At 41.6% G+C, this 27,361-nt stretch overlaps 2 protein-coding genes across 3 annotated transcripts; both read left to right on the top strand.

The window, feature by feature from the left end:
• The first annotated feature begins 2,649 nt into the window (after positions 1–2,649).
• On the top strand, positions 2,650–11,510 carry mapre1b (microtubule-associated protein, RP/EB family, member 1b). Of its 2 annotated transcripts, none has more exons than XM_080854389.1 (7): positions 2,650–2,745; positions 3,687–3,814; positions 3,980–4,125; positions 4,948–5,146; positions 5,449–5,558; positions 5,688–5,840; positions 9,589–11,510. In XM_080854389.1, exons 2-7 carry the CDS (start codon positions 3,694–3,696, stop codon positions 9,649–9,651), a joined length of 792 nt encoding a protein of 263 aa, XP_080710515.1. In that variant the 5' UTR covers positions 2,650–2,745; positions 3,687–3,693; the 3' UTR covers positions 9,652–11,510. The 2 variants fall into 2 exon arrangements, with proteins under 2 accessions (XP_080710515.1, XP_080710516.1); XM_080854390.1 differs by lacking the exon at positions 9,589–11,510 and adding an exon at positions 7,593–8,503.
• An 890-nt stretch (positions 11,511–12,400) lies between these two features.
• On the top strand, positions 12,401–26,881 carry LOC308377205 (WD repeat-containing protein on Y chromosome-like; the record flags this gene model as incomplete). The annotated part of the gene is made up of 24 exons (XM_080853789.1): positions 12,401–12,476; positions 12,795–12,913; positions 13,831–13,934; positions 14,977–15,163; positions 16,014–16,131; positions 16,544–16,628; positions 16,836–16,854; positions 17,664–17,794; positions 18,088–18,155; positions 18,232–18,380; positions 19,992–20,129; positions 20,212–20,319; positions 20,943–21,170; positions 21,501–21,571; positions 22,619–22,823; positions 23,111–23,290; positions 23,594–23,719; positions 23,843–24,058; positions 24,470–24,625; positions 24,872–25,043; positions 25,272–25,404; positions 25,624–25,795; positions 26,259–26,357; positions 26,669–26,881. Exons 1-24 carry the CDS (start codon positions 12,443–12,445, stop codon positions 26,879–26,881), a joined length of 3,231 nt encoding a protein of 1,076 aa, XP_080709915.1. The 5' UTR covers positions 12,401–12,442.
• Positions 26,882–27,361: the final 480 nt, after the last annotated feature.

The following is a 27,361-nucleotide window of genomic DNA, read 5'->3' as shown; positions in this document are numbered from 1 at the left end:
TTCATATAAAAGTTAAAATGCCTCCTCTGTTGTCATCCCGAGTAATCCTTGTGTTTGTGCCCTGTAGTGTAATCCAGTGCTGGTCGATGCCGTGAAAGTCAGTCCCGCTCATAGAGCTCGCTGCTTTTGGGGAAACCTTCCTGGAATGAACCGGTTCGTAGTCCGTGTTGTTCTAATGAGTTTATGGAAATTGCTTAGAAAAAGTGCTTATCCTTGAGATGGCGTAGTGTGGACATTTTTGGCGAGTCGCTGTTTCCTCTGCAGAGTGAAGCCCTTAACAGCGTCATTGAAAGCTGTATTTAAGGTGTGAACAGGAACACTGTAAACTGCATATGGTGGAATGTTCCTGCAAAACAAAACCTAGTGTTCTATGTTCTGTAGGCCCATCATTGCTGCTCAGAATGACAAGGTGAACCTACAAGACTGTTTGGAGATTGGCCGCACAGCAAAGGTCAGTCATTGGGCTCTTTAAACTTAACCTTCAATATAGCTATTTCCTAGTTCATACATAGTTCTAAAGTTAAAGTGTGTGTGTGTGTGACGACACAATTTTTAAACAGGTCACCAAGGTGCGGACCATTACCACAAGGTCGAACTCTCTGAAGCAAGGCCCAAAGGAAGACATCTTTCCAGTCTCAATGAATGGGAAAGATGATAATCTGTGGATCACTGAGTTGGAAAGGTATTTTACATTATAGTCATTAGATTACTAGATTAAAGATTTTATGGGATTTGGTTCCATTTACCCAAGCATACAATTTGGTTGAATGTATTAATCATATATGATTCACTCACTTTCCTACATGTTTGATCTATGTAATTAATATTTTTTTAGATTCAATAAACTAAATACACACTGAATACATTTTTATTTGCATTTCCAGCATCTTTGGATTTCCCAAACACTATACGGATGTGAAGAACATGAACCGTCAGCAGCGGCAGAAGGTCCTGGGCAAGTCCTGGAGTGTTCCAGTCATCAGGCATCTCTTTGCCCCTCTCAAGGACTATTTTGCCTGTTATGATAAGGCTTCGGCCACCATCAGTAATTCAGTGGAATGATCTGGCATGTCTGTGTCCAGAAGTAATGCAATTGAATTTTCATGAAATTTAACATTTTTATTATTTAAATTTTGATAATGGTTTTCTATGAATGAAAATATTTGTTTACATTGAATTGGGCAGCATCGAAAGGATTTGCTGTTGACTAAATTGAATGTCATTGGTGTTTTAAACCTTTTGGGTTTATTTCGATTTTTAAACATTTTAGGATTTAAACAATTTTAGGATACAATTTTATGTGCATATGCAATTGTTAATTCTGTTTTAGTTTAAATTGTACGTGCTCAGTTGATTTGAGATGTTTTAGAATGTTCTTAATGTATTCATGAATTTCAAGTACAGTATGATCTTGTAAAACAATCATTGCCAGCCGGTTTTATTTATGAAATGTGAAACACATTAACATGTAGAAGTGCTTGAATCAATTGTGAGTTGAGATTTGCTGTTGTTGATAAGTCTCAGTTGTTCATTAGACCTCACACAGATTGAGTAATTACCTTTTTAATGTCAGCTGTGAGATTATAATTTATCTGGAGACCTACTCAACAATAATTGACAATGAGTAACTGTAGGTGTTCCTGCAGGTCAACTGGTTGAGCAAAGCTGCTAAGACAGGGTCATATTGTTTATTCAAAGGTTGCACACATAATGATAATACCTCAGCTATATTGTAAGTCGTTTGGGAAAAATACATTTGCTAAAGCGGTAAATGAGAACAAATGTTGCCAATGAAATTAATGGATATTGGTGCTGTCAAATAAATGTTACCTCAGAGAATCGCTGTATGACATTTCTGTTTGAGGTTGTATAATATCTCAGTATTTTATAACAAGTTGTTTATCAAACCACTCATTAGTGTGTATGCCAGACAGTGCCATACACTCTTGAATGGTGGTCAAGTCAAAAGAGTATTGAGATGGTCTGGATCTTGCACAGAACACCCGGTGAAGCACTCCTCTGGTCACTGCAGTTCATGACCTGAACAGCATTCATGAATCATTACACATACCAGGTTGGTTTGAGGGTATTTGAAGTGCCATTTTGGTTTGAAGATTTGATTGTGCAGCATTCTATAACCAGAGTATCTCTCAGCATCGCATCATTCTACATTTTAATTCAAAGGACTTTAAAAACAGCCCAACATGCAAAAGAAGTATAGCCTACATTAAACACCAAAAGGAAGTTGCAGGAATCATGTGTGGAAACATACCAAACTACCAAGTAGCCTATGGATTCTGTGTAGAACAGAGGAAACAGAAACGATCAAAAAATGATTCCACCATGTCATTTTTTGAATAATTTTACCAATTATTAATAGTTATTAATCAATAGTTGTCATAGTAGTCGTATTGCTGGTATTGTTTTTCTTGTGTGATTTTGTAATGTGTGTGTAATAATCGGCTTGGCAAGAGAATGGTCATGACAACAACCCATTTTCAACCATCCTATGAAAAAATGCCGCACCCTGTCTGAGTTAAGTGAATATGCTCAGATCTAACGTTACTCAGCTACGCGATGACGCAATTTGCCGCAAACACACCGCGCACTATATAACGTCTCTGGCAGTATCACAGGAAGACCCGCCGGCAAGAAAGATTGAAATACCAAGGGAGGAACAAGCCGCATCCACGCTTCTTTTATGTGTCTTCTTTAAAAATAAATTGACATCTCCGCAACAACCAGGTAATAAATGCATGTCATGTTAAGGGCAATGATAAGAAATCAGAATAGATGCATTCGAACGATACTAAAGCACATTTAGCATGTAATCTTAAATGAGGAAACTAGCAAGCTAACATTAGCCTTCTAGTCAGTCTGTAAGTTAGCAAGTTAGCTAACAAGAGGGTGGGGGGAATTGTACTGCTTGTACTGGCTCTGTGTAATACAAACTTCCAGTCCATTCCATTACCAACTGACCAGGCCTTGAATCGCTACCTGCTGTTAGTTGAGTCTGTATCGAATCATAAAGCACCTAATGATATCGTAAGCCACCCACTCCGCATAGCCAGCTAACGTTAACTACGTAGCTAGTTATACTAATAATTAGCTAGCCAGCTAGCATTCCGCTACGTTAATTCCTAATAGAAGTGACCAAACGTCAGGCTGTTTGCATCGAGTGAGTTGAACTACTCCCACTTCCAGTGAATGCCTCGGCTGTCCTAAACCGGCTCAACGTCATTAGTCGGCCTCACGAGTATAATAATCCGCTTCATTAAGCTAGCTGGCTACATCACCATGGAATGAGACCTCTCTTCCGTTAGCAAGCAAGCTAGCTAAACTGAACAACCAGTAGAATGTATCCAACAGTTCGCAACATGATCATTTGGCCCGTTCTAGTAGCCCACTGACCGTTAACTGCGAAAGATACTTCTAGTTTTTTGGGTACTTTAATGGTCTACGCAGTGAGGCAGTGTTAGCAAGGCACAGGTCAACACATTTTGATTGTTAATTTTAATGTTCTTACGGCGGTGTAAAATCTACTTTTATTGTTTCTACATTACTGTAAGGAGGAAGACATCCCTGACTGTAGTTTAGCATCTGAACATTATTCGGTTTACACCTTGCTCCCATTCTTGCCATGAGTGTCAATTGAATGTAATTTCTTCTCTGTCCATTTGTCCCAGCTTAAATATGGCTGTAAATGTGTACTCGACCTCCGTGACCAGCGACAACCTGAGTCGCCATGACATGCTGGCGTGGATCAATGAATCCCTGCAACTCAACTTGACCAAGATTGAGCATCTGTGTTCAGGTAAGCGAGTTTGCATTAAGAATGATTCATGGGAGGTAAAAAAAAAAAAACAGGTATTAGACTTTTATAGGCTGAAAATAAAGTTATTTTGTGTTGGTTTTATGTGTATTCTGTCAATTACAAGTCTTTACTCATACCTGTTATTCAAATAAATACAATTTATAGGTGCGGCATATTGCCAGTTCATGGATATGTTGTTCCCTGGCTGTATGCCTTTGAAGAAAGTAAAATTTGCAGCCAAGCTAGAACATGAATACATTCAGAACTACAAGCTACTGCAAGCATCCTTCAAGAGAATGGGTGTTGACAAAGTAAGTACATTTACATTATTCCTTTTTCAGGCATCAATAATTCAGTACTTTTAATGGATATAAAACTGCAAAGCTCATTTGCAAATAGTTTGTACCTGAGTGGGCTCAAAGTTGTGTTCTTCTGCATTAATAATAGTTACATGCATGGTGTGATGGAACCCAGTTAAGCTCTACTATACATTTGGCTTCACTTTTAATATATGACCCCCTTAATGCAGAATACAAACTACTGTCACAATTAGTTTGACGAGAGCATGTTTTTGAATAGATTTTAAGCACAAAAAGGCAATTTTCTTTTCTTGACAGTCGTCAAGCTTGCTTATTTCCACGGCACTTTTTCAGTCGTCCTCACTGCTCGTTGAGTTTACATGAGATGTTCTTTAATCTTGCAGTCCTATTTGCTTGTTCTGTGCCTGTGTGTCCAAATGCCCTCATGATGTCAGCCATGGGTCTCCATGTTCCAGGAGAATCCTAATTGTGTTTACCACTGAGTAGCTCTGGCAAAATGATTTGAGGCCTTCCCTTGCTCTTTCACGCATTTCCCTAGCTTTTCCTGAGCCAGAGGAAAGGGTCAGAATCGCATCCCAGACAGATAGGGCTCTGTTTTGTTTTTAGTCGTCAACTTATTGTTGGCCTTGATTACGATTTATTTATGCAAAAAGGTCAATTTTGCAAGAAGGCTATAGGGGGTTGATCTGTGAGTAAATGTTAGCTGTTTTACTACTGTCCTCTGTGTTTTGGGACCTGATATTGTATCTTGACTGCTGTGCACGTTAAGAAAGTGTTACTAGCTTTCTGACGACCCTGCCCTGCACCCTCCAGATTATTCCTGTGGACAAATTGGTGAAAGGCAAATTCCAGGACAACTTTGAATTTGTCCAATGGTTTAAGAAATTCTTTGACGCCAACTATGATGGCAAAGAGTACGATCCTGTGGAGGCACGTCAGGGTCAGGACTCTGCACCTTTACCCAGCCCTGCGATGCCAGCCATGAACAAGCCCAGGAAAGTCATGGCTGCTGGTAAATCACTTTTTCTACACTTGCACTTCTCCATCATGAGAACCTCTCACTCTGTCTGATGTAAACACTCCAACTATATGCATTATTGGGTATCAAGACTGTGTTTTTGATATGGCTTTACACACCAAATTATATAGGATTTATATTATACAGAGGATTTTATATCACCTTTGATTGGTTAGATTAGATGGTTGGTTTAGTCCCTTGGTTGATTTGAGACAGTATTATAAAGTTTCTTATTATATTGTTTATAATGACAACCTCCTGTGCACCACATACCAATGCTGAATGTTCTTTTGCAGCTCCACAGCGCCCAGCTGCAAAGGTAGCCCCCAAGATGGCACCTAGCGGTCTAAGGAGGCCAGGTAGCAGTGGTGGTGGTGATGAAGAGCGGGCAGAACTTGTCCAGGAGGTAAACCTACCATTGAATGCATGCAATGTTTCCTTCCCTGAATTCTGTCCCTAAATAAATGTTATGGGTTGAATGTTTAAGTTTACATGTACGTATAATTAAATAGTTTTTGAATTTCTCTTTACTCAGCTTAATCTACTGAAATCCACAATCCAGGACATGGAGAAGGAGAGGGACTTTTATTTTGGCAAGTTGAGAAACATTGAGCTAATTTGCCAAGAGAAGGAAGGGGAAGGCGACCCCACAATGACGAGGATTATTGATATTCTCTATGCCACAGATGTGAGTATGATGACGCTTTGAGTTAATTCATTTGACTGGGAGAAGCTCAATGGGTTAATTCGAGGGTGAGGAGTAGTTGGGGCCACCTGCCTGATTTTGGGGTGGCTCAATGCCAGGCTTAAAGTGGCAGTATACTCTGTGTTTGTAGAGTTTACCCACATCTTCCAATTTGTTCCTGTCTGTAGTTGATTTTATACGCACTCCCATAAATAGAACATGTTTCTTGGGGTGCACACGTTATAAGAACAGGAATAGCAATATGGTCCATACAGAATGTTGTGCTGTTTGGGATCAGGGGGTGTGAGAAACCTAGGTAAATGAACTCTGGTAAACCTTCTAACAGAAAAGTTGAATTGCTCTGTTTGGAGGTTTTAGCCCTTACTGAGTTACCCGGTCAAGGAGCCAGGTTAACTTGTCAGGGATGCTTAATGGGCTCGGTCTCAGTTGTTTCAACACCATTCCTTCTAGCAAAGCTATTCCTTCCGGGTTCCTCCCAGCTATGCGTTCACTAAAAGCTTTGGAACATGTGTAAATCCTTTGTCATGGCATTGGGTGATATCACCTTACTAGTTATCTTCACCACTTGAAAGGAAAGGTCTCTGTAGGCATTCATTTTTTAGAAGTATGCTTACTTGGAGACTTACTGGAATGTCATGTGCATGACTAAGTGAGAGCAACTACATTTAATTGTTTTAGGTGCTTAAATAATGATGCCCATCACACTATTGGGAATGTGAGTCATCCAAGCACCTTGAAAGGCTCATCTACATTGGAAAATATCTAGCCAATGAGAAGGCTGTGTGTGGACATGGGAAGCTGTCTAATGAAATCCATCATGATTGGTGTGTGCTCTGGCCACTCTTGTATCTTTGTTATACTTACCTCTTATTCACTGGCTTATCAAGTGTCATGGTTTAAATTCCGTTATCTTATTGCATTAATTTGCTAATATTCTTTGCAGGAACACTGAAGTTACATTGTATAGATATATGAAATACTCTTTATATTAAACCTGTACTGTGTCGAATCGGAATGGTGTAAGCCATTAGTGATTTTATGAGGTGTTTGGTTGAACAAAGAGAGTTCGCTTGAACCTTGTATCATTGTGTTAGTAAGAACAGGTGGAGCACCACCCATTTGCTCAAAATGAATAAAATCTCTGACTCACCCCTGCTCCCTCCTCAGAGGGGGTTCGATGCAGAAGGCAGGCTTCAGTGGTCTTCAAGGATAACAAAGCCGATATCATCAGGCCAAGGGTCATTCATATAAATGCTCTGTAGATACTTGCTGTTTGGAAGTGTTATGCTGCTATCTCCACCAAATCTGTTTGTTGTGATCATGGATTTTCAGATTAGCCAACCTGAAGGTCTTAACATGAACATTTAATGTCCCGGCAAACATCTTCAGAGAACATTTTCTGTACTGAGCAGGAGGCTGGATTCATGTCCGGTCATGACATCAAATACAACTGTAGAAGTAGGGTTCTGACTTGGTGATTATTTACCATTGGTCATGAAGTAAAAATGAAGGACTTTGCTGTCAAAATAACTGAATTATAATTCAGGAAAACCACTGTAAAGGTTACCAACCATTAATGTGTACATCCGAGTACCAACGTTTTATCATATACATAATCCTCCTGGCCTCGGTTTGCATCCTGTTTTCATAAGGGTGACTTGCAAAGGGCTGTAGTTGTGGGGGATGTCTAGTTCTTGTACTGCCTAAAATGTTAATTTTTCCCCATATTTTCAGAGCCAGTGAATACCAAGTCCATCAGCTGGCAAAATACAAGACAGGTCATAAAACAAGATAGAAACAGCAGTATCTTCTGGACAACAAATCGTTTTGCAGTGTAGTGTTGTGATAAAAAATAAAGATTGTTTTATAAAGATATTGTTTTATAGAAAATAAAGATGTAGTTAAACTGTGTGAAGGGAAATTAATTATTTTAAGTGTAGCCTCATAGCTGCTATATAATTCACAAAATATAAATCTGCTTCGTAGGAACACGTAGCAAACCCTTGAATGAACAACTAGCACACAGTCTTGCATATAGCGATCCCACAGGCTGCTTCACATGGCTCTGCATTGAGGGTCTTGGTCACTGACTTTATACAGTAAATCACTTGCAGAAAGTAGGAACGGGGGGCTCCCTAGGCTTCTCCATTCTGATGTTACTAATGTGGTTGTAATTTGATGTGACCACAGGTAGAATGATGCCTCAACGGTTTTCTTTACATTTCTATTTTGTACGTCGTAGTGTACTGTTGCCAACATTTGTTTAATGTCCCTCCGCTTGTAGAAATGCAAAACTTTTGACTTGTGAAGGCCTTAAAGCTGGTTCTGGACCATGACTATTGTACCAGATGATGGCATAGTAACACTGTGACTGTTTGAGCAAGTGCTGCTCAGTTACCTCCCCATTTGACAATATGCTGTAATTGTAGCATGTTTTTTAAGTGACCAACATAGTGTTAATGATCAGAGTTTGATGAAGGCAGCTGTTAAGAGCCTATTCATGTGTTGCTGTATTTGACTGTCTTGAGTGATGTTTCTAAGGCAGTGTATAGTACTTTTTAAACCACTTATAGTGCCTATAATGCACAATAGGCTCTTTAGTAGGTCTATAGCTATTGTTAAACTTAAATGAAGTGTAGGCCTCTCTAGGCTCTCACAATTTGCTGTGATTTAATAGATGCTGTGATTTTAATTTCTTTAGACTGAAGTGTGTAATAATGGAAACTGAAATCCCAGAATAAATGTAGGATCAACACAAAAGAAGTGTATTCAAATTAAAATGTTATGGTTTAATAGCATAATTTGTTTTTTGAACACAGATTCGCTCCTGTGAATAATAAAATCAGTTATCAAAAATGACTGCCAGCTTGAAAGGCATATTTTTTGTGTAACACGGAAAGTGTGAAGGGACCATTTTGAAACGGGTTTTGCAATGAAAACACAGAAGAGGGACTGATTTTTGGAGAGGGTGATACTTTGAAGGGAGCTAGCTTCTAGATCAGCCGGTCAGTGATGAGCCTTTGAGGCAGAGGAAGCGGATGACTGCAGGAAGGCCGATGATGTTCATTTTCTCAGACAGTGCTTGTAACTTCCAATTTTCAGTATCTGAAACAGAAATACCAAGTTATGGACTTCAAACTTTCTGCATAATCACTCAAAGATAGTCCTACAGGAAACTGAGGTCTTGCACTTTCAACATTAGACCACGATCTTATCAGTCACTCCACTCATGCAGTGCTAAGCTAAATGTTGCACCCAGTTGTATGAAGTATAACACCACCTTATTAGGATGGCATCTTGTGAAGTTTCCTGATTTATTGTTTAGGATTATTGCATTGGTATTGATGCTAGCCTCCTCAACTGCAGGCATGGTTCTAACTTCATGCAATCACCTGAACCACTCAGCTGATTGGTGTGGTGGGAATGTTGTTTGACAGAAGGATTTCTTAGCCTGATGCTGATCTTTTGAGATGTTATTTTGGCAACATTAATGAATGGGTCTGGTCCTCTGGTCTCCAATTGAAAAGTTGTGAGGCCCTGAGGGAAAGCATTGCCCTTTTGCGTAAGGGATTTTTTTTTTGTCAGCCTCAACTGAGTTTCTAGAGGTTACACAATACAACCAACAACCATGTCTGTGTTATCAGCTAAATCTTGTTTCTCCATTTTTTTTTTTTTTTTTTTTTTTTTTTTTTTTTTTTATTGCTGATTTAATGGTTTCCTCTTCTCCTAGGAGGGCTTTGTCATACCTGATGCAGATGCAGAATCAGAAGACCAGGACCAGGAGGAGTTTTAACACTTCAAACTGGATACAACGTCACTCCTATCACCACCAACCACCTCCTCTTTTTTCTGGACACCCTGCCCCACGGCTATTTAAAGAGAAATGAATCCCAAATGTGTTCTGCCTTTGGGAAATAGTCTTTCCAAATGAACTGTCACATCAAACCATGTTTTAGAACCATGCAGCAATGACCAGCTGAGTTTGAAGAATCCCCTGTGAGGCTCCTCTGGCTGCTCTCCGGTCAGCTTCGGTTTGGAGCTCAGGGACAAGATGATCACCGTCTGTGTTCCGCCCCTGGTTGAGAGGAAAGGGTTGTTTGTCTGTAAGATTCAACTTCCTGTTGCGTTTTCTCTTCTTTTTTTTGTCTGTTTTTAGTGCTCCTTTTGCAATATCACAGTATCAAGTTCATTCAGACCTGCAATGTTAAGTCAACCCAGTGTCGCCCATCTTTACGTTTGACCACCTCAATTTTCAAGTTTACATATTGAAATTTTTATGGTATGCATCATGAACTCCTTATTTTGTTGTTTCCGGACAGAATGATGTCGTGGTGCTTAACTCTGTAGTTACAGAAGTACCATCATGTGCTTTCAATCTTTTGGGCCCATAACGCTTAGTTAATTTAGTTCCTCACCTCTCAGCCTGTTTGCCTTGTCAAAATTAAATGCAGTTTGAGTTTTCTTCAAGTATCTGTAGCAGTTTTATAATGTTTTAGCAGGTTTGGAGACACCCAGTAATGGGACTGGAAAAAAAGTCTTCTTGCCAAAGTATTTGGTCCATTGCGAAAGATGATGCAAGACTGTAGGGCATGTGTTTTTGTTTTTCTCAAAGCAAACTAGAATCAGTGGTCACTGGTACCTTCCTCAAAACATGCCTTTACAAGAGAGATACTGCCAGTCTTTGTACAAAGGCCAGAGAGTTGAGACTTTTATACCGGTTTTGAAACTGCCTTTAAAGTGTTTCCTCATTAAATCTGATACCTGTCCCCTAATTACAGACCAGAGTGGTGTGGATTTTGAATGTTGCTGTTTTTGTGTTTGTTTTTTCCCTTTCCCAATAGATGTCAGGAAGCCTGCTCCTACTTTGGTTTTCGGATATGAATTAGCTGCCTTTTTAAAAGAGTATAATTTTCTAGCGTGAACTTCATTCACTATTTAAGAAAAGTAAATTTCATTGGAATGTATCAGAAGGATTTTTTTTTTTTCCCTTCAGGGAGCATACCTCTGCAACCAGATTGAATCATGCTAAATTGCCTTTGGTCAGTGCTCTAAACATGATCATGTGAACGGTGCTGGTGTGATATCAGGTTATTTTTTTGTATTTAATTTTAAGACTTAGTAAGAAACGTCCCTCCGTTGACATTTGCTTGGGACTTAAAATGGAAGGACATCTTGCACAATCATTTCAACATTAACAACTTCTGGAGATGCTGATGTCTCCTCGTGTTACTGCACCTGTTTGGTGTATTCTGTGCCAATTTGATCTCCCACCCTTCTTTTTTAAATCCATTCTGTTGTGTGTGTGTGTGTGTTTGTGTGTGAGTGTTTTTATAGTTTTTATCTTAGATTATAATTTTGAAGGGAGGTTAGGCCAAGGAATGCTCATTGAAGAACAGTCCCATGTTCTTACAGTGTGAGGGGTGAGGATTGTCTCCTGTGGCCTTCTGGAACAATCTGCAGCGAGATGCTTGTACACTGTGGGGCCAATGGCCACAACTGCTTTCATTTTCTTTTTCTATCTTTTCTATGCTCACTCACTCACAGTCCTTTTGTACTTGCAGGTTGTTAGGTTTTTTCCTTTTTAAATAGTATTTACTGAAGTCTGTTTCTTACAAACAATAAATCTGTATTTACATGTGAATGAATGTAAAAGGTTTTTATTTGTATTATTTCACTGAGATGACTGAGTTATGACAGAAGAGTAGGTTGTAGAGCGTAATGGAAAAGGGAAATTTAAATGTTTATAATGTGTTGAAAGATGAATGTTTTGAGGTTCCGTTTTAATCTCCACTCACTCCTAACAATCTGGAACTTTCTGCTTAAACACTGGTCTTCAGAAGTCAAATCGAATGGAATATTCCACTGAATTTCTTAAATGATTTAATTAATTCAATTGATCTAAATGTGGATTTGTAGTGTGGTGTTGACTAGCACCAATGGATGATCAAAATCATCTCTGTCACAAACCATTATCTTCCTCAGTGACATCATAGATGTTTAACACATTCCGGAATCTGGTCATTCTATCATACTTGAGATATTGATTTCATTTCTGAACTTCAAAGGCAGATTTGAGTAATCTGAGACTCTTGAGATCATGGGAAGTTCCTCAATTAATGACATCTCTGTGACTGAGAATAGGTACGTCATTTATCATACGTAGGCGTAGTAGCTTATAATAAATATGCAGTGGCATGCCACTAACTTATTAGCTTTGCAGCTGGGGGAAATGTCATGTTGCCACGTTGACTGTTTGTTGCACATCTGATCTCAGGCTCTCATCAGAAGGAGACAAGCAAAAACACAATGGAGCTCAGGTACACTGAATATAAAAACAGGTTCTCTGATGAGAATGCATATTAAGTGGGTGTATCATTAGGGTGGTATCTTCTTTTGACCCACTGTCTCTCATGATGTGAGAGAACTAATGAGAAGAAATGTTTTGGTTCTGCTCGCCTCTCCTCCTTGTGACATGGCAGCCTGCCAATGGGGCAGCCAAGGCCTGCGAGCCGTCTCAAGAGGGCGAGAAGGCGGTCCGCGTGGAGGATCAGATCAACAATGAGCACCTCCGCCACATCGAACGCATGTTCCAGGAGGCTGACACGGATGGAGGAGGAGGCCAGTCAAACCCCACCACCACTTTATACGAGTGTTCTTATTCTGCCATAGTCTCCCAGGAGCTACTGAGTTTCTTTCTTTTTTTTAATTGAATTAATACACATAATTTTTTTCAACAAAGGAGCGATCAAGAGAAAGGGGGGGGGGGGGGGGGGCATAATGAGGCCTGTCTAAGATCTTTAGTGTTCTCATTATTTTCCATTTTCTGACTGCTCGTCGCTCTCTCATTCTCTCGCTCTTTTCTTTCTCTTGCTATTTCTATACATCTGTCTTCCCTCGTTCTTTCTACATGTTGCTTTTAAAAAATTCTTCTACTAGGTTTGGATATGGAGGAATTTCGAGAAGCAATGACAAAGATCATGGGTGTGGTTGATGACGAGGACGTGGACATCCTCTTCATGAAAGTGGACACAAACTGTGATGGCACTGTAGATTGGGTGGGTGTCTGCTTCAATGGCATCAGCTGTTACATATCACTGCAGACTGTCTTGCTCTCTCTTTCTCACTTTGAGAATGAGGGAATGTGTGTGAGGGTTAGGGTAGTATCCAAGCCTGACTGCATAACGCAGAACATCGGCACGCGCCCCCCCCCCCCCCCCCCCCCCCCCCCAACCCCCAGGTCGCAGAGAGCAGAGACTTAGTCAAACTCCCAGCTGCCCAGCACATTCATTATTTATGACAGGCCTTTGCTAATGCCTCCACCCACCCCCTTTCTTAGGTGCTATGCACACGAAGTCTAGGGCCTCCGAAGAGAGAGCCGTAGACCCAAGAGGCTGTGCTCTGAGATAAGAGAGTGGAGGTTTTCCAAGAGAAATTAAAGGGTTTGCCTTGTCAAGAAGTGCAACCCCCAACATCTCTTTGTAATTGCATGACACAGATAGACAGACCGTAAGATTGAACAGGGTACCCATTAAGAGAAGGATGTGACCAATAGTGTGTTGATGATTATCTCAGTTTCCTTTAGGGAGTAATAAACCCATTCATCTAATTTAAATGGGGTTTTAATTAATTTAGTTGTCATACACACAGCTGTCCTGATTGCCCTGCTACAGTCCAAGAGGATGCTTTGCAGTTCATATGTATAGCATCTTTACTCTCTACAGCCACAAAAATGCACAGCGATAAAATGTTGAAACTGTCTGAAATGGCTTATCTAGTACTGTAAGACACACGAAAGGGTCGACTTTCTCTCCACTGTAGTGTAATATAATATAGTATAGCATAACAGTGAGCAGCTAAGTGCAGTATAATTAAGTGTAGCACAGCACAATACACTGTTGCGCAGCAACCTCTGTTTATTAACGTCATGCAAATCATGACATTAAATCTAACAATGTTTTTTCTGCCACCTTAGGACGAGTACTTGAACTACATGCTGCTGGAGTACAGAGAGAAAGACTCCCTGCAGAAGCAAAACAGACCCCTCTACTTCCCCAAGCCTCTGAAGGTGGTCCCTGTGTAAGTGTCCTCTCCCCTAGGGGAGGTGGCGTGTTGGACATGCTTCCCAGCCAGACGTAATATGTTATGTCTAGATATGAGGGGAATGATGCGGAGGATAAATATGGGTTTGATATTGTTGAACAGAAAGATGAATAGATTGGTTGAGGGAAATCAGGGTAGATTGGAAGCATGGAGCGGGGTAGGTATGGGGATGAAGGTGGTGAAGGATGGTTGGACAGATGGAGGGAGGCGGTGAAAGAGGGAATGGCAGAGTGCTGTAATGATTATCCCTTGTCTGGGACCTGCTGGGAATACAGGTTCCAGGAGAGATGAGAGAGGGTTTATGGATCCTCTGTTCGCAGACTGGTTACCCTACCCACCTTAATTACCTCTAAGTCTCTTCATTTCTCTTCCTTTTTAAGTTTCACTTCCAGTTTAGAGCAAGCAAAAAATCCCTTGCTCTCAAATATGAAACATAAAAGTGTTATAGATTTCTGAAGCTATTTCCAGATTTGTGGAGGACATATCCGTTAATATCTGTCCGTGTGTGTCACAGACGTTTTGCTCTCTCTGTTAGTGATAATGATTCACTTCCCTTCTTTTCCACAGCCTATCTGTAGAGGTGTGTGTGTGTGTGTGTGTGCGTGTGTGCATAACCACACTAATTCCCCGCCACACACACAAGATGACACATGCCCTGACTGTGCACTTAATCACTCAGTAATGGCTGCAGACTGCAGTATGCTTTTCAGGAAGCTTGTCTCTTTGAGACAGGAGGCGCTGTGAATTCAGATCAGATCTCACCAGTTGCATATAACCCTCTGGGCAGACTCAGAAGGATGTGCAAAGAAATACACGCCACTCATAACATGCAAACATGAATGTTCACATTTTTTGATAGTGTTGTCAAGATCAAGTATATTCTGAAATGAAAACTCATGCGTTAGCTTCTTCAGTGCTGAAATGGATCAGTGTGATAGTGTGTGTTGTTTGTGTTCAGATATGTACTTGGTATGTTATAGTGTGTGTGTTTGTGTTTTGTGGGTATGTGTGTATTCAGTGCCCACTGTGAGCCCATTGTGAGGATCCAGTTCCATCCATACCAGGCCCCACAGGCCGTCAAGAAGGTGGGGGAGGAAGGGGCGGTGCCTAAGACACGCAGCAAGCTAGGCCGCTACCTGACCGTTAGCCGTGATGGCATCCTCAACTACTATACCGAGAGGTTTAAACTCACCCGCACCATCAATGTCAGTCCCCTGAGAGTGTGTGTGTGTGTGTGTGTGTGTGTGTGTGTGTGTGTGTGTGTGTGTATCTGTGTGCGGTTGCAACTTTGTGGTTTGGGGTATTTGTTTGCCTGTGATAAGATATGTATCTACTAAAAGACCAAAATTGATATGTTATGTTCATTTGCTTCCATATAACCTGCTAAGAAGAAGACACTACTGAATGGCTCTGTTTTTCCAGATGCTCAGCTCCTGTTAGCACCCACAATGCTGCATCCCTTCCTGCCCAATAGTTACCCAGCTTTCTTTTAGTTCCAATGCCCCAATGCCTGACTGGATTAGGACATCTGCCACGTAGATAAATCACCGCTGCTAGTGCTTAGCTGAGCTCCAGGGGACAGTGTGTGGCAGAGACAGCCCCTGCTGCTGGACAGACACAGGCCACTGTGACAGCTGTTCGGCAGGATGCTTGTGCTGGGCCAGCCCATTCTGCTGCTGCTCCCCACTGTAGTTTGGCCACTAGCAGGCTGCCAAAGGATCAAATTCTCTATTCTCGTAGCTGTCTTAAGATCAGTGAAGGACAATCAGCTGGATAAACACATTAAGCGCCACTGAATCAACAATTTAAGCTCGCTGCATAAACTGCCCCATTGAATTTGAGTGATCAAATTAGTTTAAGTCGCATTTGTGTTCAAACAAATGCTATTGAGTAAAATAGGAAATACTGCATGATCATGGAGGGGGCAGGTGCGTAGTGCCGTCTTAAGTGTGTGAATTGAACATCAGCTTCTGTGGATTTACTGGAAATTAATTTCCTTTAAGTACTGCATCTCTCTCTCTCTCTCTCTCTCTCTCTCTCTCTCTCTCCTATCAGTTGGAGCAGCTGAGGCGCACCAAGCTCACTCCTCCTACACAGCAGATCTGGGTGACTGACATGATCTGCCTCAGCAACCTAAACCTGCTGGCCCTGGCCTCCACAGGAAGAGATGTGGGTGTGTGTGCAACTCAATTAATTATCATCAAGTATTAAGCCAGTGGTTTCTCTAGCATGATTTTAAAAACCCTAATAACATGTTCAAAAAGCACGATTTGTGTCAGAGGTAGTGTTACAAGAGCAGCTGATACAAAGTGTGTGTGTGTGTGTGTGTGTGTGTGTGTGTGTGTGTGTGTGCGTTGGCAATGGCGGACCCTGGCGGACTGCTGACACGCTACAAGCAATAGAGTAACATCTCACCCGTCATAACTGCTGCCATAAACGGAGAAAAGGAAGTTTGATATGCTTTTCATTATGTGTGTGTGTGTGTGTGTGTGTGTGTGTGTGTGTGTGTGTGTGTGTGTGTGTGTGTGTGTGTGTGTGTGTGTGTCTGTGTGTGTCTGTGTGTGTGTGTCTGTCTGTCTTCTCAGAATTCTTTGACATCAGCGCCAACAAATGTGACATTGTGTTTTCGCTCACTGGCCTAGAGGGATATGTGGTGGTCATGGACTACTGGTGAGTCGTGTGATTCCAAACACCAACAAAATGGGAGGAGAAGGCTTTAAAATGTCAGTAATATAGTGTAACATTGTACTGTGAAGTCCATCTCTCCTATACAAATCATTCCGGAGGATGTCTGCATTATTCTGGAGCTCCAGCCCGGAGCCTGTAGAGGACGTGTGATGTCTTTCAATGTGGTGTTGGGTCATTTCTGCCCTATAGGACCGATGGAACCAAAGGAGTATTTAGTTTGGGAGATGTGGATGGTGCCATCTCAGTGTTTATCTCACAAAATGTTCTCCAAAACGGGCTTTTCAACAGTGGCGCCATTAAATCCATAAAACCAGGTACTTTAATATGTTCTATGTGAGTGTTCATGTGTGTGTGTGTGTATTTATGTTAGCGTGATATATGTGTGAGTGTTCACACTTGAGTGTGTCTGTGTGTGTGTGTGTTTGCTTGCCTGTGCATGTGTATTTGTGTGTGAGAACGTGTTCATGTAGAAAATGCAATTTTAAATGCACCGAGGTCTGTTCTCTCAATTATTTTAGGGGGGCGGTCTCGCCTAGCTTTCCCAGCGCTGCTTAAGAACACCTCTAAGTACTTCCTCTGCTTTAAAGTGGTGAGAGAGTTTCCAATCTGTCACTCAGTCTATATCTCTCTGTAGATAATATTTACTACATTATTCTTGATAAGGTATGAAAATCCATTAGCAGCGCATTTCTCTTCTGTGCATTATGTGTGTAAATTAATTTCTCGATTTTGCAGATAGACCACAAAGGCCAGTGTGTGAGAGAGGGACAGTGTAGCGCATCGGCTCTCAGTTTGCTCATACTTTTGTGCTGCTGAATTCTGCCCTCTTGACTGTTTTTGCTTCCTCCAGTCCAGACTTTGTGTCCCTCCATAACTGTGTCTTTCATAGTAATATATCTCCATTTCTGCACACTGTCTCCCAGCTTCCCATTTATTTCCATTTTCTTTTCTCTCTCTCTCTCACTCTCTCTTCCTCTGCCTCTACTTATCCATTCCTCTGGTTCTTCTTGGTTGCAGACCTTGCACAGCACGTGGTGCCATCAGATCCGCTTCTTTCCGGAACTGAACGCTGTCGCCACCTGCTGTGCCTCTGACCAAACTGCCATGGTGTTGACCAGCATTCCCCACTCACACAAATCTAAAGTCTAGTAGGTCGCTATGCCTCCTCAGTCTACCTATCCTCACATTGCTTGCCACATAACATCCAGTAAGAGTGTTTCTGGTTCACCCAAACACAAGCATCATGAAATCAGTGCAACTGTGTGGGGGTTAAGTGAATTAATATAGCAACAAATCTGCAGTTCATTTCTATGTGATGTCACTAGCTGCTGTCATGAAAAAAAACAAAAACTGTTTTCCTGTCAGCACTGAATTAAATAGTCCCAACACAATTAATTACATGTAATGTTGACATACACTCTCACTTGTTTTTATTCCTCAGCAACTCTGCCTTTCAGCTAAGGAAAGGGATCCTGTGTTTTGATTACTGTGCAGAGTTTAACATCATAGGTAAGTCATTCTGTAGAGCCGCATGAGGATGGAAAGTTAGTGTTTGCCCGATGTAACTAGTAGTCATGTCCCTCAGTGACTGGAGGCTTTGACCGGATTGTGAGGGTGTGGAACCCCTACGTCACCAACTGTGCCACCTGCCAGATGAAGGGGCACTCCACGGCTGTCACTCATATTTCTGTCAACAGCGAAATCAACAAGATCATCAGCATCTCCAAAGACAAGGTGAAACTCAGTAACCCCTTAAATAAGACATACTATAAGAGAAGACAAAAGCGATGATCAAGATAGTAAGGGCTCTCAGATATTAAAGTCCTATTCTGTAAGATCAAGGCAAATTATTATGACCGCCGCGCATTTTTTTTTCTTTTTCTGTTTGCCGATTTTCTGTCAACGATTTCCGGGACACTGAAACACCGGGGTGCACGAAATTTGGTGGGCATGTAGCCTTACTAGATTAGCGTGGAACCACTGATTTTCGTTTTGATCCGTTGCTCCCCCGTCGGACTGGACCCCTTTTAAAGAGGGTGGGGCGATTCAGTTTTCTGTGAATAAGTCGAAAACCGTAGGGCTTAGGAGGACCAATTTTTTTTGTATGTTGGTCTTAATAGGCCACATCAACCATTCCACTACTACTTATTTCATGTATAGTGCCACCTAGTTACAAATGAAAAAGCAAAAATGGAGTGTTGTAAAACATTTTAATTGTAAGTTGACAAGGTCAGAACTGCACGAAATCGGAGGTGTGGGATCATTATGACACCTTCTGACTGCACGTTAAGTTTTGTGGAATTCCGTTCACGGGGGGGCATGCAATAAATTGATTTATACGATTATACACCAACTGGCCTGTAGGTTGCGCGACACAGTTTTCTTCGAATATCCCGAGAACCGTAGGGCCTTGAAGGGCCAAATTGTTCTTGTATGTTTGTGTCAAGGGGCCATATCAACCCATACCATAACCAGTCAATACATGTATAACGCCACCTAGTTAAAAATTTAAAAGCAAAAATGAGGTGTTTTAATCGAATATATGTCAAAGTGTCAAAAAATTACCAAATTTGCCAGGGACATCAAGCCTGTAACCGTCCATCTTCGGTAGAGTTTTTGTCCATGGATGGAGCAAAATGGCTCTGTAGCGCCCCCTAGAACATTGCAAAAACCCCTGCACATTGGGGTTATTTTGCCGTAGCTTGACGGAATTTGGTACACGTCTTCATCATGCTTGGACGCACCAAAAAGTCTCTCGACGCCATGGTGGCAGGTCCACAGGAAGTCAGCCATTTTGAGTGGAAGATGCGTTTTGACGGCGTTTGCACACCTCGCATGTGATCGAACTCCTCCGACAAATTTAATGGTAACGGCTTGAAATGTGGTCAGGTTACTCTTCAGCCATGGGCGACTAAAAGATATATAAGATTTTCTCATTAGTCGGAAGGTGTGGGCGTGGCAGACCCTCAAACTTCGCCAACTTGCCAGTGCTTGCCAAAACAATCCACAAAAAAGTAGTACACAAAACATTACATAACCAAAGCATCAAAATCTATCACAAATAATTCCTTTAATACATAAAAATGAAACACAAACCAATGTACACACACAAAACACATAAAAACACACAAACACACTGATAACCATGACTCATTCTGTGCCAAAACCTACTGAACAGTTCGGCGGTCATATTTTGTAACGCTTTGCGTTACGTCTAGTTCTGTGAGATTCAGACTCACCCACTGTAAAATCTATCAATTTTGGATTTATTAGACAGTATTTGATAGATAATCAAATCAGACACACAGATCTTTATGTTAACTGTGTTCGTGGTTTTGTCCCCAGAATGTGCGCGTGTGGGACCTGCAGGACTGTGCCTGCCTGCAGAACATCCACTCCAGAAACATGCCCTTGGGCCGATTCCCCATCTTCAGCGTCCATTACAACCAGGACACCCACACACTAGTGATGGGCACCTTTGTGGTGGGTAAACATTCAACCTGAAGTTGCTTGTCACTATGACAATATGCCGTGGTATTTCCTGTGTGTTTATGTTTTCAAACAGATAGGGGTTCTCCATGGAGTGGTAGATGACGAGGATACACTTGATAACCTGAAGACGTCCCATGAGCATTCTCTGTGTACCGCTATCTACAACCCCAACTTTAAACAGGTAAGAGGCTCTAATGTAGTCCTCCACATTTCTGTATTACGGCCAGTTCCATTTTTAAATACACATTCTCTGTGTACCGCTATCTACAACTCCAACTTTAAACAGGTCAGGGGCTCTAATGTTGTCCACCACATTTCTGTATTACGGCCAGTTCCATGTTTAAAAACACAACACTGATGATTCAGGTCACACACTGCCATTACCAGATCCAAGCAAATCCAGACTCCAGTTACCAAAAGGTATTTAATCAAAGTCCTTCAAATATTCAGGTATTCTTATAGAAGATAATCCTACAGGATTTTTCACAAGGATAACAGGATTTCAGTAATCCAAATTACAGTGATACTGGTCTCTGGTTTAGGGGAAATTTGATGTTATATGTAATGGACATGACACATGAAGTTGTAGTTTTTGTCAGATTTGTCAGACCTTCGTTTGACCTCTGAGATATCAGCAGAGCGCTATCAAATTTCAAATAGAAAATGTTGTGTATACTGCTCAGACTGTTTTTATTAACCCACTCTGTTAAGCCGGAAACGTGAAATAAAATTAAAAATAAAACAACAAGTACAGCAATACATTAGATTACGTTTAATCTCACCTTTCGACCTGTCTATGTCTAGGTGGTGAGTGGCTGTCATAATGGCATTGTTAGTGCATGGGATATCTTGACCGGTGACAAGGTCATGCAGTTCCAGACGTCCACAGAGAAATCTGCAGAGGTGACTGCTATGTCGATTGATGGGAACAAGAGACGCCTCATCACCGGTTCTAAAGATGGAGTTATCCGCCTGTGGAACTACAACAACGGAGCCTTGCTGCTCACACTTCCTGTGCTTGACGAAAATGAGGTCCTATGCCACACTAACACAGATCCATTCCTACTGATACCAACCCTCCAGTTTGTTTATACTGGAACACTCTGTTGGTCATAGTAGAGATAGTGGAGTGAAAACCAATAGATACATGTGGATCTTTATGGTTCCCAACAAAACTATTCAACTTAACTAAAGGAAAAACACACTGTGCCCCATTTATTGTATTTGTCACCTCAGAGAAATTGCCTGACTACTCTCTCTACTCTCACGTTCATAAGAAGTATAAAGACAGTGTTGTTGACCATGTTGTACATTATGAACCATTTAGTTTACTTTGTGCCCTTTCTGTTATGGTCCTCCAAGGTGACAGGGATCCTATACATTAACCAAAGGATCTATGTGTCTGGGTGGAGCAAGAAAGTCATGTGGTATCTGTGAGTAAATGCTTTCTTTGTGGGCTCTGTGATGTACTGATTGGATCATTATACTTTAGTGATTGATGCGCACTGCGCATGCTCATGTATACGTTAGTTGAACGTTACCTGCCTAAATGGATGCTGTGTTTAGTTACAGTTCTCTCAGTAAATGTCAACGTGTGTAATACGACCGTCTTGTTAGTAATACACCACAGGCTCCTTTAAAACGTTAAATTGGCAAATAATTCAAATAATTATTGTTTCCCTTGGAAGTCGCTTTGGACAAAAGCGTCTGCTAAATGACTAAATGTAAAATACTAAATGTTATCACAGTAACTATAGTATTGTTTCTTCAGAATCATCTTTTAATTGTTAAAAATACTATACCATGAACATATGTTGTTGCTTATAACCAAGTGTATGCTGTCTTGACCTATGGGGCACTCTTACTACCTGTCTTTAGCACCTCTCTTGGGTTAAAACAAGGTCCTTTGTGCTCCAGGCAATCACACAATGCAATTTTGGGTTGGGATAACCTAATACAAACACAAAAAAATATATGGATATGAAAAAGGGAACTTTTCTATTTTTTTTTTATCAATGGAACTTTGAGGGCCAGATCAAATCGCTTGGGGGGCCAGAATTGGCCCGCGGGCCTGAGTTGGTGACCCCTGCCGTAGATGGACATATTTGTACATAAAAGTTGATTTTTTTTTTTTAAGTTACCGAGAAATAGAAACTGTGCAATGTAATAACCCTGTTATTGTGACTGAAAAATGTCTGAGCCAGCTATCTAATGTTAGCATACTACTACCCACAAGGTAAACAGCAATGTACAGTATTGACGGATTGACAGAGTCAGATAGTAAAAAAAATTAGGAGGGGCGCGTCACGCCACGGAGAGGTGCTCAGAGAGGGTTTGCAATGTCGGAGAGGCTCTCCGTGTCTCCGTAAACGTACGACCATGAATCAGCCTTAACTCACTGCCTCTGGTCCAGTGCTTGCATATAAGGTAATGTTCACAATGGCAAACAAATGCGATGTAATGGAGTTTGCCCTCTACAGAGATGTGAAAGAGGACGATGAGATGGAGTACCGTGTGTGGAACCAGTATCACACTGAGGACATCTACTCCATGGACGCCCATGGCAATAAGATGCTAGTCACTGCCTCATACAGTGGTGACATCATTGTCTGGAACATCGACTCCGGACGAGCCTTCTTTCGCTTCAATGCTTCTGAGAGCCCTCGACCACTGATGCCAAATCGGGTAAGATGTCAACACTGAATCTATCCACCATTTTGAACTCAGCAACTTTAACTTATCTCCTTCCATACCATTGGTATTATATTTAAAACACTTACAATGCGTTACATTTCCTAACAGACATTTGTCACCAGATCCCTGACAGGACAGTATAAGTACACATTAGCTCTGTAGGTAATTAGCCTTTGATCCTTGTGATTAACTGTTATACTGGATTTAGACTGTTTAAGCTGCTGGTACTATGCCCCCTTTCTTCCATGTCTCTGGCTTCAGTTGTCATCTATCTGCAGGTGATTGACGACAGCCGTAGCTTTGAGGCCTATGAGGCCTGTGAGTCTTGCCCATCATTACTGAGTAGGAATGATGAAGAGGATAGCATGGAAGGACCTGAGGGCTTCAGTGAAACCCTCCTCCACAACTCTTCTCCCCAGGCAGGCCGGTCAAGCACCAGCCAGATTGAGATGCCACAGGTCAGTGATGATACGACCCAGGCCCTCATGTGTAAAAGTTATACTCACATTGTGAGCTGCAGTCTTTCAACCTTAATTTACACTTTATTGCCTACATGTCTAATTGGCATATCTACTTATGTGCAGTTAGAAGTTAGCGTTTATACAATGTTTCACTTATGTCTTCCATAAGTTCCATTTATGAAACCATCATACAATCTTTTTGCATATACAAAACCCCTTCCTTGTGATTTATTACAAACGATAAGTTCTCCGAGGGCTGTTGCAGATGTTTTACTTCAACTACATTTATTTCTATGACAGGAATTCACAAAGGAGGTGGAGAATAAGTCCACTAAGTCACCTGGACCAAAACCAAAGGAGAGGAAAGCTAAGCTAGGACCCATGGGTGATGAGCAGCTGGATAAGCCTAGACTTGCTGTGGAGAAGGTCTCAGACTCAGTCATTCAGACTTCATGACACACACACATACACACGTCTAAATGTGACACTTCCATCATTGTTAGCTTCAAGCAGATCTAGCTGAATTCTGATATCTCTCCTACCCAACAGGCTCTCTTCTTGGGTACACGAGAGAGGAGTCCTGACACAGCCATCCTTTTGACCAGTGCTGCTGATGGCTACATCTACGCTTGGTCTATCCACCACCAGGGGGGGCTGCTCGGCAAGTTTAAAGCAGTGCACGGAGAAGCTGTTTCCATCAGCTCGATGTCTACTGATCTCGAGGACCAGATGCTACTCACTGGGGACAGCAAGGGCTACATCATGGTGAGCCAGTCTGGAGATCTGAGACCAGAGAGCTTAGACTACTTAAAGAGCTTAGACTGACGCTGTGTCTGTGTGACAGTGGATTTTGATGTGTGTATGATGGTGTTTCTTGGGAGATAATTCCTCAGTTGGGGGTGGGCATGTAAACCATATGTAAATTATTACTTCTGTGATATTTGGATTTGACAGTTAGCCTTTAACCTACATAAATGGCTGCTCCAAGAGGTGGAATGCTTTTTTTAAATGTAAGGGCAGTAATATAAGTGTTGTCAAGCTTGCCATAGTTGGACATGTTAGTGCAAAAATAAAGCAAACAATAAAAACTGAAACTTGGAAGTCTTACATGTATTTTTCTTACACTGTGGGCCTTTCTACTGATGTCCCTCATGCACACACTCTCCCTGTCACCAGCTCTGGGATATTGGGAAGTACTGCTACTGCATGCAAGGGGGACAGGAGGTCCTGGCCCAAGCCCAACAGAAAGAAACCGTTAAACTACACAGCCTTATCCCGAAGTACTGCAAGCTGGAGGGGCCACGGAAGATTGTGCCACAGAATGTAACAGAAGTAAGGCTGGGAGGAGGCAGAGTGGGAGTGGAAGAATGTTTTAAAGCTCACTACTAAGCCTCATTTGAATGCACAGTTCTGTCATTAGTCAGAACATTCTTAAATAGTTCTCTTTTCATATCTGATAAAGGCATATTCTGATATAGGCATATTTTTCTGTTTCTGTGTCTGTTTGTCAGTCTGTGTTATCTACAGTATGTGGATTTTGTGTGCTCATACATGGATGTGTCTGCATTTTCACCTCAGCAGGTGATTGATGGATGGGCCATTTCCCTGGTCCCACCCCGTCTGCTGAGCTCCTGGCGTGGTCACGTGAAGAGCATCGTCAGTCTTGTGTATGTGGAACGTTTCCGTCTCATCGTCACGGCAAGCCTTGACTGTAACGTACGCGTGTGGACCATCAAAGGAGGCTACGTGGGTGAGTGTTCTGAGAATAGCAACTCGTTGTGAATATATCATAAAGTCTGAAACACAGTTCATGACTGGACAAACTGGGTGTGTGTTCAGGTAGAGAAGTGCTGAAGCTAGTAGATTAAATTATTGTTTCATCCTATTCATTGTCTGTTTGTCACTATGAAACTACTTTAATGTGTATAAAAAGAATGAGCCCAAGGTAATCTGAACTGCGCTGGTTGATGCCTTTCAGGTACGTTTGGGCAGGCAACCTGGCGTGTGAGAGATCGTATGGATATCCCCTCAGATGTGCCCATAGATCTCCGCAGGGTAGGGTCCTCCCAGACGCTGAAGGTGCTCAATCAAGGCATGAGACCACACTGGAAGTAAGTTTGGGTGGGAACGAGTGAGAAAGAACTAAAAAAAAGAAAATGTAGCCTAAATATGATTCTCTGTGTCTATTATCCCATTCCCACTTATGTGTCCTTGGTGAAGTTTGTCAGTTCTCATGTTTGCTCATGTGCAAGGCACAATATATGTCAACAATGCAGAATATAGCCCCTAATCTTAGCTATCCCTCATTTTCCATTCAACCCTCTTTGTAGTTGTGCCCGGCGTATTTTGTACACACTCACTTTGCAACGGCAGCAGGCCTCCTCAATGTCAAGCGCAGCAGATCACCTGCAGGAGCTGGTGGCCACTGACCCACGCATTGCCAAGTACACTGATGAGCAGATCGAAGCGACCTGGGATAAATGGGCTTTTAAGGGCAAGCAGGTTTGTACATGTCGCCATTTGGGAACATACAGCTAAAAGATGTAGCAGATTTAAGCAAATAAAGTTAGATGTAAGCATTGTAAATGTCAAAGGAAACGTTATCAAATTATGTTGTTTGTTCAAGGCAGTTTTCAGTACACATGTACAGCCACTTTGTTGTACGTTATGTTGCTAAACAATTCTGTTCATTGATGTTTCTTTGTATCACCTGTCCATTAATTGACAACCAGTTACTCAGAGCACACAACCAGTTTCCCCTGAGGGTAGTGCTATTCTCCAATTGGCCAATGACAATAAATCTTAATTTTTCTATGTCACAGTTCTGTGTTGTAGTTCACTGTAATTTCTACTAATGCAGTGTGCAACAGATGTAATGGTCCAACATCTGCATTCGGTTGACTAACATTCCTTCCTCTTGTGGGCAGGAAGGTCACACAAGTAACACGGTATCTTTTTTTTGTAGAAGAGCTGCATTCTGGGAAAGTCTTACAAACAGAAAGTGAGGCATCATTTACCCACCTTCCCCCCTGATCTGCAAACTTCCTTCAGCAGCCGTGAGCAGGTATGTCATAGTTCAAAGCTTTCACCTCAGATGTCCAAATGGACAAAGTTCTATATTGTGTTTTACTAAGTATGGATGACTGTTTATGTAAGGTATTAAGCTATGGAATTCAGTCAGTTATTCCTTCGACAAATTCATAGTGGTAATGTTGTTTTGGCTAATGTATGGTTTAAATCTGCTTTATGAACGTATATGTTGAAACTAATGTTTATGAGTCTCGCCTCACTCTCTCTCTCTTTCTTTTTCTCTCTCTCTGTTTATGTGTTAGCCGAACTAACTGCCATTATTCTCTTTCTTTGCCATTTCTGTAGCTAAGAGTTTACAAGACAATACATATGAAAAGCCTCCTACCCATAATTCAGCCTCCAGTGCCCGACCTGCTAAAGGAACAGCTGCAGAAGACCCAAGAGGGTGCAGATGCCATCAAGCAGATCAAGCCAAAGAGGATGCCCAGGCGCTTTCTGGCCACCTGCAATGCTTTGATCAAAAAAAAGGCTGTTATGGCACGGTTTCAAAAAAAATGAGTCTGTTACCTGGAGCCTCATAGCCTGAAATTAACAAATTTACAAAGCATTTCTATAATATACACTTCAGAACATCCAAAATATTTGTTTATTGAGATTATTGTTTTGCCTTGGTTGCATTTACTCTCACTGTGAAAATGTACCCCAACAGTAGCTGATTTGAAAAGGCGGCTGCCCCTCTTACAGCTAAGAGGCCACCAGTTGGCAATCTTGGCCCTTGACCTTGTTACCATGACCGCACACCATATAATTAGTAGGGGGTTTTGTTGCAAAGCTGCATTGAGGTACATTTCCTTATTAGTGTGCAACTTCAGGATGGGGAAACATCGATACAGCAGAACAGAATCCATTCACTATTCTTATGCAGCCCTACAGCATGTTTAGTCTTTTACAAAACAGGTAGGCCTATTATTATGACCACTGCGCGAACACCGGGGTGCACGAAATTTGGTGGGCATGTAGCCCCACTAGATAAGCGTG

This window comes from Sprattus sprattus (assembly GCF_963457725.1).
Source record: "Sprattus sprattus genome assembly, chromosome: 16".
In the NCBI taxonomy this organism is placed as follows: Eukaryota; Metazoa; Chordata; class Actinopteri; order Clupeiformes; family Clupeidae; genus Sprattus; species Sprattus sprattus.
This window is presented reverse-complemented; position numbering and strand designations above follow the sequence as displayed.

Bases quoted from the DNA above. Each gene is read 5' to 3' on its own strand.
- mapre1b (XM_080854389.1), top strand. From the start codon at position 3,694: ATGGCTGTAAATGTGTACTCGACCTCCGTGACCAGCGACAACCTGAGT. The intron at 3,815-3,979 runs GTAAGCGAGTTT...TACAATTTATAG, and splicing joins GATTGAGCATCTGTGTTCAG to GTGCGGCATATTGCCAGTTC. The intron at 5,841-9,588 runs GTGAGTATGATG...CTCTTCTCCTAG, and splicing joins ATATTCTCTATGCCACAGAT to GAGGGCTTTGTCATACCTGA.